Source organism: Dermacentor variabilis, chromosome 2 (genome assembly GCF_050947875.1).
Source record: "Dermacentor variabilis isolate Ectoservices chromosome 2, ASM5094787v1, whole genome shotgun sequence".
In the NCBI taxonomy this organism is placed as follows: domain Eukaryota; kingdom Metazoa; phylum Arthropoda; class Arachnida; order Ixodida; family Ixodidae; genus Dermacentor; species Dermacentor variabilis.
The window spans coordinates 85436902-85453611 of NC_134569.1; the positions used below are offsets into that span (position 1 = coordinate 85436902).

Consider the following 16710-nt stretch of genomic DNA (forward strand, 5'->3'; position numbering starts at 1 on the left):
GTGACTTTGAACTTTTCACAGCCAGCAAGTGAGAGACTGAGCTCACACTGACAAGGAGCAATACACATTGCAACATTGCCTCTGTTGATAAAGGACACAAAATCTGTAACCCTCGAAAGTTCAGGGCTATAGTTGAACCCGTGCATGCACTAGCTCATGGCCATAAGACACCACCGTTGCAGTTTTTGTTTTTTTTAAGCGTTCATGTGAAAAATGAAATACTTCAATCAACTTGGCAAAGTTTGTCATATCGGGTAGTGCCTGGCATATTTGTGAAGCCACTGCTCGGGGCATTGGGAACAGATTGCAGTTCCACATTAAGGCAGGCATGACTGCCGTGCTAGTGCACAGGTGGCAGAGTGCCACGCTTTCCCGGCATGGAAGCCCAGAAGAGAAGACGTCATGGCCTTCGGGCAGAAGCGCTTGTAGCGCAAGCTTTCTATACTGTTGGAGCGAGCTGCAGGTAAGCATTGACAGCATCTACATCTTTTGCAGTTCGGGCTACAACGGAAGCAGGTAAGGAGAATGGGCGGGTGGGTGAATTTACTCCCCGCGCAAGTGCGTCTGCTTGCTCATTCCTTCCTGCACCCACATGACTCGGTGTCCAATGAATGTGCCGCTCAGTTCCCTTGTGCCGCATAACTACTGCTTCTTCATGGATGGTGGTTGCCAGCGGGTTTGCATCAATCTTGCTTAGTTCACGTATGGCGTCTTGTGAATCTGTTTATATGTGTAGAAGGCTGCGATGCTTGAGGCGACTATCTCTGGCTGCTTGGACAACCTCTAGAATCGCTTGTAGCTCTGCACCGGTCGTACTTAATGGTGTGCTACGAGTAGTTGTTGCCGTGTTGCTACCATCACTATACATCCAGGCAGTACCTACCTACGTGATTCTCTGAAACAGCAGCATCCATGTAAATGCATTGAGCTGTATTATCGGGAAGCTGGTCGGGCTGGGGGCCTGACCAGCTTTCCGAAACCCATGTGTGTGTGTGTGTATATATATATATATATATATATATATATATAATGTGTGTGACATTCTGATTTCGAGTGAGTCCGGCTTGACCTTATTTCAGTTACTGAGTGAATTATACAGTGTTCCCCAACTATCGTACACCGAAACTTAAAAGAAGAGCAGTTGCATTACTCTGAAGAAAACCTAGTGCATATTGTTTGCAGCATAGTGGAATAGTCCCCAGTAATTATTCCGTTACAGAGATTTGATAATTGCAATTGATGATCTAACTCAAGAAGTACTGTCCTAATTTTCCAAGTGTCAATGAGGCATTTGTAGGCATCCCAAAATGACATCTAACTGTGGCGTTTTCAGTGACATACTAATTGCGTACAATTTTTTCCGACTGGTAAAGAAACCTCACGAAGCATGAAAAATACCAAGCGTGTGCGCTTCCACCCAACTGCACCATAAAGCAGCACCCTCAAATAAGCTGATTGAAAGCAACTGCATTGCCTGTCACAAACCCAAAGAAAGAGCGCATCACCTTGATAATGGTACGGAACGAGCACCAACAGCAGATTTCGCGGCTTTGCAGCTATTCCTTCCTCACCCGCTGTTGTTGCTTGGTGGCTACGTTGTTGGTCTGCAAAGCACGAGGTTGCAGGATCGAATCCCGGCCACAGTGGCTGCATTTCAATGGGGGCGAAATGTGAAAACACCCGTGCTACTTAGATTTAGGTGTGCGTTAAAGAACCCCAGGTGGTCCAAATTTCCGGTGTCCCCCACTATGGCGTGCCTTATAATCGGAAAGTAATTTTGGCACGTAAAACCCCACAATTTAATTTTATTCCTTCCTATCATTTCTACACCACACTTATTATCCATCTCTCAAGGCCAACTGATGACATTGATAACAAAAGCCCCTTGATAATGCGGCTGAAATGCTGCTCTGACCACGCACGAAATGCGAAAAGTAATGGAATAGGCATGGAATGTTTCAAAATCCGGGCACTGCTCGCACTGCGTTAAAGAAGTGTGCACAAAGCTTATTTCGCGCCAGAAACTTGCTTCGGACCAAAGCCAAATTAAAGCGACTGTTTTATTTTTCATGAAAGCGTATACGTGCTGCAAAAACAAGTTCGTGTGAAAAAATAAAAGCGAAACAAACAGACCTGGAAGTGATCAACTTTAGAGAAAAGGCAAAACAGATGCGTTCAAGAAAGCAAATATACCACTTCTAAATGAGCCGAATTGGCAATCTGGATGTCTGCACAACAACAACAAAAAAAACAGATTTCAGTGCGCCCTTATTATCTATGACTTCGTGAGCTCTGTTGAACACCAGCCTGAGGACGTGTTTGAATAGGTCTCCTTTTGCAGCTATGCAGTACTGAGTCCGTTTTATCACAGCTTCAGTTGCTTTCTTGATGACCGATGCCGAAATTCTACGGCAGACATGTTATTCTTGTACCCGTCGTGGTTGCTTAGTGGCCATGGTGTTGGGCTGCTGAGCACGAGGTCGTGGGATCGAATCCCAGGCACAGCGGCCGCATTTCGATGGGAGTGGAATGCAAAAACACCCTTGTACTTAGATTCAGGTGCACATTAAAGGTCCAAATTTCCAGAGTCCCCCACTACAGCGTGCCTCATAATCAGAAAGTGGTTTTGGCATGTAAGACCCCTCATAATTTAATCTTAATTTTTGTTATCCTTGCCTTGAGCTAACCTGATGTCCATCTCGATCATGTAAGCACTATCTTTCAGATAATCCCAAATAAAGAAAAAGTGTAAAGAGGTAAGGTGACCTAGCCGGTGAATTCACAGGCGTGTGCCTTCCAATCTATTGCACATAAAAAGCCGCATCCAGCCACTTTCGTGCTCAGCTGCTGCTTCATGTGTGCAGTTGCTTCAACTTGCCAATATCGCAGAAGTGGAAGGCATGGCAGCGGGTCTTCGATGAGAAACTCTTCCACCACTCCTTCAAGGATTTCGTTCACGTAACACTGTCCAGTCAGTGTGTGATCGAAGAAGATGGGACCGATTGTAGCAGCGGCATAAATTCCGCATCCCACACTGTACATCCACTGGTACTGGTGCCGATTGCACTTTACCCAGTGTAGATTGGGGTTCCTCCAATAGTGTGCCTTATGCAAATTTACCTATGCGTTTCTTCAGAAATAGGGTTCATCTGGGGGGGGGGGGGGGGGCGGTGCATATGATGTTGCTCAATTAGTCCGGTGACTCATCGGCTTTTGTGAGGACCCAATTCGAGAAATACAGGAGATTCTACAGGTCCCCATCTAAGCATTGGTGCTGGTTAAGGTGGTACAGGTGACAGGTCATCATTTAGAATCCTCCAAACTGACTACTTGGAAATTGGTACCTGGGCGGCCGCGTTGCGTACGATAGCGTGAGGGTTTGAGGCCATAACTGCTAGAACATGCGTGTGTAGGCAAGGACTCAAAGATGGAATCCTCCGCCGCTGTTTCTGGAAGCTGCCGGTCTGTCTCAGGTTTTCATAATTTCATATTACAGTTGATGGGTTTGGCCTACTGCCACACTTTCATGATTGATATATATTTCCAGCCTTCCTCTTGTTGCCATTTGCAGAAGCCAAGGCAAGGATCATGTTTACCTTGTGGGGTTCTCCTCCCGTACTCTTGGGACAAAGGAACGACAACACAGTAGTGTAAACAATCACAAGGGCATTTATTGCATCTTTCATAGATCAATGCCTGCTAGCCGAGTTGCTATCCACAAAACATGCCGATGGGCGCGCGGCAAATCTAGAAGTCTGACTTACCGCGACCGCATAGCGAGCGAATATGTTCGCCCCATGCTGGACCCCAACGCCTGGTCGTTCGCGTGTACGGTCACGCCAACGGTGGCGCATTCCAAGGCGGCCACGCGAGACGGTCTCGCAGAAGCATGGGTAGGCGCACGCGCAGCACGGCACGTCCGTCCCGCTTGCTTCCCGTACCCAAACCCAAAGAGAGAGCGCCTTCCGCTCCCGCACCCAAGTAACCCCGCCGGTAGCAGCTAAGGGGCTTTAGTAGCAGCGCAACACTCGCGCCATCTCTCATGCTGCGCTTCAACCACATCGACCGCCGCGGGCGTCACGCAGGCCACGCGGCGAAGCGGGATTGCAGGAGATGGGGGAAAACAAGATATCTGGGGACGCGTGTGAGTCGCGCATCCCCACAACATTCTGCTCACTAGAGAAAGGCATGGCAACTGGGACGAAACAAAATGCACCTTTAGACCTTTGCACTGATGTTGCCAATTTGCTTTTTTGGTAATAGGTTTTGTGGCAAAAGAAAAAAAAAATATATGCACTTTATATGCATAAGTCAACAGCTATTGCAGCTCGTTTCCAACTTGTTTTTCTTTATTTTCTTTATTCCATTCTGGATAACTCGGAGGGAGTCTGTTCGAGGGCGCTGCTTTATGATCCGGGTGGGAGCGCAGTCACATGGTATTCTGCATATTTTGCGAGGTTTATTTATCAGGCAGAAAAAAAAATTATACGAAATTAGCATGTTGCTGAAAAAAACGCAGTTGGATGTCCCTTGACTGTGCCTTCAAATGCCTCATTGACACATTGATAATTAGGATAGTACTTCTCGAGTTAGATATTTAATTACAATTACCTATCAAATCTTAGTACCAAAAAAATTACTGGCAGCTACTCCACTGTGGTGTAAACAATATGCACTAAGTTTTCTTCGAGTAACATTTGCTCTTTTTTTAAATATTAGCGCATGGTAGTTAACTGGGACACCATGTATATATTTATGACCTTGAGATGCAACTGTGTTTCCATCCCTAATAAAGGTTGCAAATTATTAGAAATGACATTTTGTTTATGAGCCGTTAGTATTGCCTACTGAAAAGGGAAGCAATACTGAGACGTATCATTCACGTGCATTTCACACGCTGTGGATAAAAGACCCTGCCGAAGGGGTCACTGAAGTCTATAGTTTTTTTTCATGGTAAAAGAAGTTACAGGGTCTATTAAGATCTCTCTTAAGAGGTGAACGGCGAAAGCCTACTCTCCCTCCTCTTATCATTCACCTCTTTCTCTTAGTCATTACTGCTCACTACTAAATATTTTTTAGTCATTTGTAATCAATTGTGATCATTACAAGCCATCGTTAGACATTTTGGTCATATCATAGTCATCAGTAGTCATGACAAGTCATTTCAGTCTTTATTAGTCATTACTGGTCATTACCAAACATTTTTAGTAATTTCTAATCAGTTGTAGTCGTTACAATTTGTTGTTGGACATATTGGCCATTCCATAGTAATTACAAGTCATTACTACTCATTATTAGACATTTCTAGTCATTTCTAATCAATTGTGGTCATTACAAACTGTCGTTAGACATTGCTCATTTCGGAGTAATTATTAGTCATTACTAGTCATTATTAACCTCTACCAATCTCTACTATAACATTATCATTCACTAAATGTCACTATCAATCATTTTTCATTCTTTAATCTGTCTTCATACGGCATGACGACGCCTTGGCGGACACTCCGGCGGGCAGATCTGCTGACACAAACTTCACCATGAGCCTAGAAAGGCTTTCGCCTTAAAAAAGCACACAAAGCAATTTGGAGCCAGGTGAAGATACAGCAACGTATTCATTCTCTAGGCATAGGCTATCCATACCTGTAGAAATAAATCTTAATTGGCCACCTCCATGTCTTTCAAAAATATAATATACTTTGTCATGTGTGTATATTTAAATATATTGAGTGTGCATGGTGTTTATAGTGGAAATTTAAAACAATATTTAAGCAAGAAAATGCAGATGAGGCAGACGCCGCTATTGCTTTTAATGCACTTGTCCTCCTATTGTCAGGATTTGCAGAAATAAAGCGAAAGTATAAACTAAAGCCGTGCACGACCGCACCATCAATGATGCAGTATGCTATTAGCCGCAGTAAAATTTCAAGTGAAAAGGTCGACGAAAGTCAAAAGAAACCTCAAATGATGTCAGTGACAAAGCTTTCCTAATGCAACTTTGGGGGGGGGGGCTCAAACCCCCCCCAGGAAACTCCGGAGGGGGCTCCGGCCCTGGAGCTTTTCCCCCCCCCCTTTTAGTTGGCGCCTATGCTGTATTGCATCTAGAGCTGCTTGGATGGCATGTTGCCGCTCACCAAATGACCCTCCGATGGTCCATACTGTGATGTTTGCGTATACGTATTGAACAATGTGACCTGTCTATCTTTGGCAGATGATATGTTACACAGTGCATGGCTATTTTAAAAAGAACAGGGGACAACACCGAGCGTTGCGGAAGGCCATGTGTGATGTAATGAAGCGGCAAGAATCAATCTCCTATCTTGAGTGCGGTTTGCCAATAGTGACATGATGTACGTCACTATGCGACCTTCTAGTCCTACTGCGTGCATTTCTTGCAACATAGCATGTACTCCTACATTGTCAAAAGCCTCGTGTATATCAATGGTGGCTAGTACTGTATTCGGGGTGCTTGCAAGTGCACAGAGGTTAGATCTTCATGTATCATAAGGAGGCTGTCTTGCGCCAACAAGCAAGCATGGAAGCCTGTTTGTGTGTGATACAGTTTTCGTTCAACTTTGAGGAACCAGTGAAGTCTTTCGGCCACCATTTTTTTCCATTTTTTTGCTCAAATGTGACAATTAAGGAAATGGGGAACAGGTTTGTTGCTATCGTAGGTGGCATTGAAGCTGATTCTTGGCACAAGAATGCTTTAAGGAATGTACGAACCTGTATATATTGGCAGGGCAGTTTGCTCCATGCAACTGTGCTATGCTGAAGCGTTCCAGGTGATCTTGCACAGAATTTATGTTTGGGTACACACTCCATTTGACCACATGTGAGTTATTGGGCACAGGGTACACGCACCACACCCCTATGGTGAAAGAATAGCCCAACACCATGCCACACAGGTTGTTCACAAACACTTTTTGTTGATATGTACAATGAGAAATGATAAGTGTCTGTTCACTGGCTATCACTGGATGAGCTGCTTGATGAGTCCGTTGACATGACCTCAACGTCTTCATTCTCTTTGCTTTTGGCATCCATGCCAACAGAGTTGTGGTTGCTAGAGATGGGTGGCTTGATGTCTCCTCCAATCTGCCATGAAAATGACTGCCCAAGTGGATTCTGGTCTGCAAAGGATAAAACAGCAACTGCCTTCGATGATTTCACATCAGGTGTCAATTTTATTTGTTACCAATTACAATTCGTTCAGCAATTTACTTTGCTCTGTGAATTTACTTTACACATGTGAATCCACACCGATAGCTAAGCAAGCTCTTCCTGTAAACAGATACAATTTCTTCATGCTCAGTGTATCTCGCTAAGCATACTTTATGCAGAGCCACAATTAAAGCGCTGCTGATGAACACCACAGCACTATGAGAAGATATGGCATAGGTCCCATTTGTGAACATTCATAGCCGAGCCTGGCTGTTCTACAGACAATAGCAGATGAATGTGTGGTGAATGAATCATTAGCTAACGACCCTGCCGAGTACAGAAATTCTATAAGTCACTGATTCCAATACAAAGCCCTGCTTTCGGAAATATGTAAATCTAGACTGCAGAATAGTCAGCTCGTAAAAACTATGCCGAATATACACTGCAAAAGCTAGAGTAAATAAAATATTCACTCTCTGCACTTTGCTGTCATTTTTATATGCCCTTGGTGATATATATGCCATGTTATGAAACAAGAGCTATCACTATGACAATATACATACAGTCCAAGTTGCTATGCAACTGCTTTACTACAAGTCGCCTAATGTTGATAAATTAAAGGCCACTAATAGTGTTACAAATGCTGTTGCAAACGTGGTCCTTTACCTTACTAATACTGAGCAATGACCAATGATAATCTGATATTACAGATGACACATGCCTATTTGCACCTCTGCAATTTCTTGTGTACTTACAGAAATGAGCCAATTAGTCATGCGAGCTCATGGAAGATCTATCAACATAGTATGTTTCTAAATGCAACAGTTCCTGTAGCGTGCCAGCTCCTTGCACATACCAGAGCCAGATTCCTTTTAAGGCAAATAGCTTTCTTTGGCTCTTTTACCCATCTTCCTGGTCGGTAGTTGGCGATCAGAGCTTGGAACAAAGGCGCCAATACAAAGGGTGCGCATGCTCGCATTGCAGGGTGCATTAATTGCCGCACACCCACTGTCGTGTCTCTCTCAGACGTACGTGCTGTCTATTTATACTACCGCTACAGATGTGCTGGTTAATAGCTCTGTTCTCTATGGAATTACACAATGAAACCACAAACGCTATCTGAATATCTTCACTGCAACAAATACACATGCAACGTCAAGCACACCATTTTTTTAATAAAGCAAATAGTTTTCTTGAAGCATCCGGCTATTTGCTTACATTGACAATCATTGTTGATGATTTCTGCATAATTCTTGATTTTCTAGTACTTCCTTCTTATCCCACGCAGCTCACATTGGGTTAATCCTAGTGATAACATAAATAGAACTTCACTCAGACCACTGAGAAGCACAAGATGGAACTGAATTGTTACATTATCCCGGTCCAGCTGATCTATCTCATGTCAGTTTCAATATCGTAAACTATTTGCAAATGCCCTGAACCAAGTCTGCACGATAGCAACATGCTCAGTCTGTTAAAATAAGTGGCAATGTATATACATCACCTTATACACTAGCTGGGAAGTGTGGGTAAAATCAGCAGCTATTCCATCTGCTAATACGCTTTGTGACTCTTGCACCAAATGAATCCATATCAGACCTTTTGCATAAGCCCTGTGCACCATTTTTGTAAATAGGTGTACCCACATGTTGAAACTGCCTACCCTACAATTTGAAAGTTCTATTACTAAGCTTTTGTTTATTATTATTTTTTAATTCGACTGAGCAGTCGTCAAACTCCAATTTAGTTGCTGGTGTGACTTATGTCAGTGTTAATGGTATTTGGATTTTGTACTTAGCACCAGCCTCCTCTTCCAGTGTCCTTAAGGCCTTGGCATAAAATAATTAAATTGAAAATGGATCTTGACTGCATCCAAGCTGTAAAAGGTAGCCCCTCACCAAGGTGACGAGCAGCATTCAGGTCTCCCAAGCTCCCCTGTGGCTGAAGAGGTGGCCCCGTGAGAGGAAGATCGCTCAGTCGGCCGAGGTAACCCTGCCGCATCTCTATATCCGTCGGGTATGGCCTTCGTGGGTCACCTAAGAGGCAGACGAAACCAAATGAGGTCACCATGAAGGAAAACAAAGCTACAGCATGCAAGTGAAACCTGCTGCACCAAACTCACCTTGCTGCCAATTGTGTGGTGCTGCCACGGCATTGCTCGCACTGATTCGATGAGCGTATTTGATAAGCTCTTCTGATGAGACTGCCCTTGCGTTTGCCTTCTCAATGCTCTGCAGCTTCTGCTTCGCCTGATATATAGCTGTAGACTGAAAAAGGCCATCAAAACGTGATTGCACCACTGGGACATGCATTAGATACTATCAGTACAAGCTCGTGACATTGTTAGCTTTCTTCTTATGTGTGTGAGCCACAAACACTGGCTCTAGATGAAGTGCAGATCACATGATCAAATACGACAGTTGCACTTTCATTCTTCCCCTCTAGCACAACAGATACAATTTCAGGGAAAATTAACAGTTGAATTCTTTGAGCAACATGACATCCCACAACTGTACGAACACAGTGTGAACCTTCTAGAATTAATGAGATAAACAAAACAGCAAGGAAAACAAAGTGCTATTGTGTACTGAACTTTATTTCAGGGAGAACTAAACAAAATTTATGTTAATGCTCGCAATTCCTTGCAACATTAACGTACAAACAGAACACTGGAATAACTAACAGCTGCTTTAATTATTAGCTATCCTTCTATTATTTATCTTGTGCCTTTATTAGCATTCCTGTACAGCACCTTGCATACATTAAGTAAAAGGGCAACCACAGTGATAGCATGATGCTTGTGTGCCAACAATGTATTTTTGTCTGGTGCTTCACAAAATAAAATTCAGTTGACAGTAGCAGTCTGTCTCTCTTGCTTTTGTCTGCATCATATTAATGCGGCAAAGATTGCATTAAATAAAACCAATTAGCCCAAAAGTCAGTACTGTATGGAGGAAGCTAGTATGGGTTGGCTGCAATATTAAAGTCATAACCTGAGCTGAAAGTATCAAACACAGAAAGAGAGAACCATTACAAATACGACTGGCAACAGCCGCCATGTGCAGGAACGTAGCCGGGTGGGGGGCACACCGAGCTCGTCTTCCCACTCCCCTCTCCTCAAAGTTTTGGTTAGTATGCGACCTGTCCAGCCTCACCACTTCACCCTCACCCTCCCCATATAAAGTCAAATGCACGCACCCTTCCCCTCCTACGAAAAAATTTCTGGTTACGTCACTGGCAATGTGCGAGCACTACTGTTTCCAAGGGAAAGCGCGCTTGCTTTTCGCAAATGGTAGCAATTCATGGGCAGCCAATGCTTCGTCACCTTGCTTTAAAGAAATTGTTTTTATTCTTGTGCCGTACGTCGTTCTCTGACGTTGCCTGAACGCGCAAGGTTCTGACTTGTAGAAGTAGCAGGGCACTTTTTTCATTGCTGGGTGCTTTTTTTCGTCGCAACGATAGATTGAATTTTTTACAAGTACTGCTCCAGGAGGGCTCATGCCACCGGCAAATCGAGGCCTCAGGAGAGCACGTGAGATTATAGTAACGCTGTGTCTAAAGGTACGTTATACCTGCTTTGCTTCCATTTCGCTAGCTCTGCGGCTCCCACCTGCCGATTTTTGCACATGTTTTTGCAGAAGGACACTTATTTAACGCGAAGAGGACTATTAAAAAATGCTTTTGAAAAGTCACGGAGAGCAACATACGAAAAGCCTGGCACGAGCGGAAATACTGCTCCAGAGGAGAGCCCGGTCTCTACTACGCCCCTACTGCTCCTCCGGGAAAATCATTGATGTTTCTTTGCATACAGAGCGCCGTAAGGCGCGAGAAATGTAAATCCGGCACGACTGACTCAGCACGAGCGCCACAGGCGCGAGAAAGTCTGTCCGACGTACACCCAGCAATGAAAAAAAGCGCGCCGCGACTTTTACACCAGTAAGAACCTAATGGAAACGTACCATCAAACTTTCCGCATCTCTCAGCTGCCATTGAAGCATCTGTATGTCATGGTCTTGCTTTTCTACTTCTTCTTGGAGACTGTTTATCGTCTTCTGAACTTCTGCCTGTCCTGCAGCTGAAACAAGAAGCCGCAAAAACATCGCGAGTGCTACACTAATCGCGCCTGTAGGTTGACCTTACCGATCACCAGTGTATGTTTCAGCTCTTCGTCCTTTGAAACTAGCAATTCGGCAAGCTGGCTATGTTCCGCCGCTGACAGTCGTTGATTCTTCGGAGCAATGATGTTTTCAAACAGCTCTCTGCAAGAGAATGACAGATGTCACGCAATGGAAACGCGAGCGACGCTAGCAAAGCGCCGGATGGAGAGCGATGCGAAGCCGACAGAGTAAAGAACATTGCCCTCAAAGCTTTAATGAAGCAAGTACATCACACTTGTGCTTCTGTTCAGACTTCGTGGAAACTTTTCTAGCACTTACTTAGCAATTATTTCGATGTCATCGACCAGTAGAAGCAACTGCTCTCGCGTGCTCTGGGGAGCTGCCATGTTTTGTGCAAATGAAAAGCGAGAAAAAAAAATATACTAAACCGGGAAGCTAAAGTAGTGGAACAGCATGATATTATTATTAATCCAGTATTAACCCATTAAAAGAACAGCATATTTTTTTCTGTTTTTAACTTGTAATGATTACAACTAGTTCTCCTAAAAATACCAGGAGGTCGTGCTACAAAAAGCACAAAAAGCATTTATTTTAGTACGAATGTCGAGCAAAACAGAAACTGTTTCCGCGGCTGAAACCGTTTTACAGCCTGCGAGGAGAATCAGTTGACACCAAATGGAGGTCTAGAGGTTTAACGCGCGTTTTAAGCGTGTTAAGCCAATGGTTAAGCTTAACTTTTAGTTCGCTTTATTGGCTCCAGCGAATGTGTCCACCATGAGTAGTGGCCTTCGCTACCAGGTTCCCGCCGCGGCGCCTAGCTTTGACAGCTTCAGGAAGAAGGATTACAGGTGCGTTAAAGCAGTTGCTAAGTGTGCGCCTCGGTATGCTAGTAAGACGCAGTATGTTTGCTGTGCTGCCGTACTGACTGACTGACTGACAACTCTCGTAGGCCACCGGATTCGGATTTCGCTAAGCACCGGAACGATCGGGAGGATGGTCCCTCTCAAAGCAATTTCAGACGACCGTTGCCTGACATGACAGACAGTTTCATGGCTAGGTATGTGTTTCAGCGGCAGGCGTACGTCTAAAAACAGTCGGCAGTTATACTGTCGTGAAGCAAGCCTATGACAAGTTTCCTATTTTCATGCCCATCTGACCTTTCTTTTTATTTTCTCCCGCCTCATTCTAGGAGGAGACAAGAACGAGAAAAAATAGGCATCCAGGGTGTGCGCAGTTTGTGGGGTGAATCACCAGATAGGCCACTTAAGTAAGTTGCAGCGAATTATTTTCCTCTTTGTACCTACATGCCTATCACAAGAGAAATATTATGCGCAAGGAACATTACAGCACCTTGCTAAGTAACAAAAGTGACCACAGGCGGTGTCAGCTACTAGTTTCGTGCTGCAATAATCTCGGGAATCTAAATAGCCGCAGCCTTTTTTTTTTTTTTTCTAAGTTCTCTTTTCTAGGTTTTTCTGAAAGTTCCTAGTTGTGGTACTGGCTGTTGTAACTGCATTTCTAATTTTGCAGTTCTGATGAAGACCAAAGCAGCAAGAAGAAGCCCAGCACTGAATCGCCTGATGCCCAGAAAAGTAAGCTTGACACCAAGAATCAGTTTATTTTAATTTGGTCAATGCAGCTGATAGGCAGCATTTTGTCAATCCTGAACTTCAACCTGACCTGTTGAACTTGCCTCCAAAAGCTCGGCATTTTCATTGCAGAAAGCAAATCAAAGAAGCGTAAGCACAAGCACAGCAGGGAGTCCTCCACCCACAAGAGCAAAAAGCGCAAGAAGGAAAAGAAAAAGCACAAAAAGAAAGAGGCAAAAAAGAAGGCAAAGAAACACCACCATCGACGCAAGAGTAGCTCCTCCAGTTCATCCAGTTCATCAGACTCTGAACGCTCAGATGCTGGGAAGCGCAATGCTGGGGACAGTGACTTTGAGATGTGGGTTGACAGACGACGTGAGTACCAAAAAATCGAAGCTGGTGTTACCTGGCGCATACAGCCACCTGCCTGTTCTTCTCTGTTTGCACCTAACAAAAGAATGAAAGTTGGGCAAGCTGCATTTGATTAACGATGGCAACTACTGTGGAAAAAATAATTGTGACAAAACTAGAAGTACACAGGGGCAAGAACTGTATTTAGACGACTCTTACAGGAACTGACAATGATATGTCTGCAATATTATTTGAAGTGATAGTAACATCCAATGTCGGTGGTACTTCCAGCAAAAAGTCGTTGGACGGGAGCACTTATATTTCATGCTCCTATTTCTTAGCTCCTGTTATTTTTCGTGCATTACCTATCTTGTACCTACATCCACCCTTTTCTATTAGGCACCCTTGTAGCAACAGTTTTTACAGTTATGCAGATAATTATGCATTTGTATCTAATTTAACCAGTTGTGTCCTGCATTGTACCTTGCTACGCCACAATGTACTGATGCAGTGACAAGTCAGAACTGGTACCACCTGTAATTTACCTTATCCACTCCATTTCTCATACTGTGAGATAACATGTTTTGGCATACATAACAGACTTATTTCACAAGCTCCAGCATTGTATATTTTAGTGTTTCTTCTGATGAAAAGCTGCATAAATTTCTGAGCTGCCCATGTCTTCCTCTATCCTTTAGGAGAAAATGATTCTGATGATGATGATGAAGTAATCGGCCCCCTTCCAAAACAACATGTTCAACTGTCTGCTAAAGAGTAAGTGCACTGTGCCTAATTTTGAATTTTAGCAATGTTAATAGTGGTGACATTCTCAACATTTGCAAAAACAAAGTTCTTGCACCAGTGTTCTGCAAAATTATGCACTTTTGGACAAAGTACGCAGCCCTTTGCTAATCCCTCTTCCCTTACAGTTATGGCAAGGCCTTGCTGCCAGGAGAAGGTGCAGCAATGGCTGCATATGTGGCAGAGGGAAAGCGTATTCCAAGAAGAGGCGAAATTGGCCTCACCAGCAACGAAATTGAGTCATTTGAGTCCGTTGGATACGTCATGTCTGGCAGCAGGTATGTGACAATATAAAAAAAATGGTTAACCAACAAAACAGAAGCAGTCGCATTGTAGAGGGCTCGCACGTCTCTGAAAGAAAATGTAGCATGAATAATGTAGCATGAAACTACAAAGAAAAGCCCATACCTTATACAGCAAATTTGTGCCCTTGAACAGATTTGAATTTGGAGTACAGTCAAGCGATACCATGTATGACCAGTCCAGCACCATAGAATTTCCTTTGAATAGGCATCCATTAACAATGTACAGAATAGGTGGTCAGAGGCATAGTTCGCACCTATCTGCCCTTGGGAGAACTGCTTCTCCATGGAATCTGACATCAGATGAAATGATGTGAAGTTGTCTAGACTTACAGCACTTTATGAAACTTAATCAGCAGAGAGGTCTTGTGATAGCACACTAATATGGCACATACATAATATTAAGTGCTCCATAGATGGTCTGCTGTCAGTGTATGTGAGGTAAGATGATGCAATGCACTACATTTTCATGAAGCCACATTGGTGATGAAACCGAGCACAGATTTCAGACTTTCTTAAAGCTTGTCATCTTGTTTGCTGTTTAGATGCTGAAATCGTTTCTATGTGGTTTCTTTGATGCATAGATAACGTTAGGGTTTTAATCCTGAGAAAATGCTGCTGTAATAAATTGTAGAGAATGTTATGCCAGTGTGACACAGCCACTTTTGACCAGTATCAAGCCCAATCAAGATCTAATTCCTCGTCGATTGTGATTACTTTCTCAGTTTGTGCAAAGGAGCCAATCAGGATGTTGAAATCCGATCCCGATCAGGCTCGATTGCAAACAGAAGTGCATCATGTGACACCTGTATTACAGTGGTTGTATATTTTCTTTTCTTCACTTGAACAGGCACCGTCGCATGGAGGCTGTGCGTCTACGTAAGGAAAACCAGATATACAGTGCAGATGAGAAGAGAGCTTTGGCTATGTTCAACAGGGAGGAGCGTCAAAAGAGGGAGACTAAAATTCTGTCCCAGTTCAAGGAGGTCATCAAGGCCAAATTGCACAGTGACAGATGAAGGACTGTTTCAGAAACAGTGTATTTGTTCTTGTGTTCATCATTTGCTTGCACTTTCTTTTTGCGGGGCACACACTTCTCACACGTGTATAGTAAAGGAGTGTAAGCATACCGTTGAAATTTACCATCAGTAATGTCCATTGCATTCATGTGTGTATAATAAACTATTCCTATTCTGCCTTGAAGTCAGTGCATGTGTTCAAAATAGAGTGTACTTAGTACACCTTAGTTCAAGTATACCCAACGGGTCCACCTTTCCCACCTTTCCACCTTTCCCTTGTAGAACAGGCACAAGCGTTGCAATAATCAACCAGCAGCATTTGACATTGCTTATCTTCACCACAGGGCTAAGATTGCTGGGCATTGCATAAAGTTCCAGTGGATACCTGGCCATGCCGGCATTTCGGGAAATGAAAGAGCGGACGAAGCTGCCAGAAATGGACTCCAATACCGCAAGTTCAAAAGAACATATTTTACAAAAGCCGACGCTTCAAACATGGCAAAAAAATATGCCTATCAAGAAAAAGACCGCATCTTGAATCTGCCGCTTCACCAAGATAACTTCCTACGTTACATTGACCCAGAAATGAGACCGAAAACTCCACGACCACTTCCTCGACACTTAGAGACATTGTACCATCGTCTTAGACTGAACGTGGCATACACGAACAATTATCTGTACTGCATAGGACTTACCACTAACCCATACTGTGATAACTGTCGCAACTTACAGACAATTAAGCACATATTACTAGAATGCCCCGCGTACCGCGGCGAGAGACAATTTTTTGAGCACCAAATGGACATGGTTTGCCACGAACCGGTAACATTACCGAGCATCTTAGGTCCAATGCCCGGCCCTTCAAAACAGCAGCGGGTTTTGGATTTATTGTTCAAGTACCTGACAGAAATTGGTCAAATAGGAAAGCTTTAAAAATTGATTGCTTCCTATACAAAAGCCTAAATTTACCTGCCATGTCACCTGTAAATATTAGTATCAGGTCCACTCGGACATTTATTATTTACTTTTATCCTCTTTTTCTCCCACTCCCTTATGGGATCTTTTAATCCCATTCCCTATCCCTATACAGAGTAGCATGCCAGCGGTTATATACGCGCCGGCAAAATTCTCTGTTTTTCTAATAAAGAGCCCTCTCTCTCCTTTCCCCCAATCTGATCACGACCACCTTAAAGCCATCATCGTTTCTTGCAATCTACTTTTTCGAGTTTAAAAAAGGGGGAGGGGCGACAGAAATGTAACCACGCAGATATAGGCACACTATATATATATATATATATATAGTGTGTGTGTGTGTGTGTGGTTGCAAGCACGTTGCAAGGACCCTGGTTGAAATTGGCAAGGTAGTGTT

At 43.6% G+C, this 16710-nt stretch overlaps 2 protein-coding genes across 2 annotated transcripts; one reads left to right on the top strand and one right to left on the bottom strand.

Annotated features, from left to right (window-relative positions):
- Positions 1-6902: 6902 nt before the first annotated feature.
- On the bottom strand, positions 6903-11705 carry MED4 (mediator complex subunit 4). Its single transcript, XM_075681194.1, has 6 exons — positions 11598-11705; positions 11302-11420; positions 11121-11236; positions 9284-9428; positions 9060-9197; positions 6903-7130 (listed from the first exon to the last, which is right to left on the bottom strand). The coding sequence occupies exons 1-6, from the start codon at positions 11663-11665 to the stop codon at positions 6961-6963; spliced, it is 756 nt and encodes a 251-aa protein (XP_075537309.1). The 5' UTR covers positions 11666-11705; the 3' UTR covers positions 6903-6960.
- A 208-nt stretch (positions 11706-11913) lies between these two features.
- LOC142572223 (uncharacterized) lies at positions 11914-15525 on the top strand. Its single transcript, XM_075681193.1, has 8 exons — positions 11914-12127; positions 12229-12336; positions 12469-12546; positions 12810-12871; positions 13001-13243; positions 13918-13993; positions 14149-14298; positions 15173-15525. Exons 1-8 carry the CDS (start codon positions 12054-12056, stop codon positions 15339-15341), a joined length of 960 nt encoding a protein of 319 aa, XP_075537308.1. The 5' UTR covers positions 11914-12053; the 3' UTR covers positions 15342-15525.
- Positions 15526-16710: the final 1185 nt, after the last annotated feature.

Coding starts and splice junctions, on each gene's coding strand:
- LOC142572223 (XM_075681193.1), top strand. CDS start 12,054: ATGAGTAGTGGCCTTCGCTACCAGGTTCCCGCCGCGGCGCCTAGCTTT. Junction 12,128..12,228: donor TTCAGGAAGAAGGATTACAG/GTGCGTTAAAGC, acceptor CAACTCTCGTAG/GCCACCGGATTCGGATTTCG. Junction 14,299..15,172: donor TACGTCATGTCTGGCAGCAG/GTATGTGACAAT, acceptor TCACTTGAACAG/GCACCGTCGCATGGAGGCTG.
- MED4 (XM_075681194.1), bottom strand. CDS start 11,665: ATGGCAGCTCCCCAGAGCACGCGAGAGCAGTTGCTTCTACTGGTCGAT. Junction 9,429..11,120: donor GAGATGCGGAAAGTTTGATG/GTACGTTTCCAT, acceptor GGCCTTTTTCAG/TCTACAGCTATATATCAGGC. Junction 7,131..9,059: donor GAATGCTGCTCGTCACCTTG/GTGAGGGGCTAC, acceptor TATCCTTTGCAG/ACCAGAATCCACTTGGGCAG.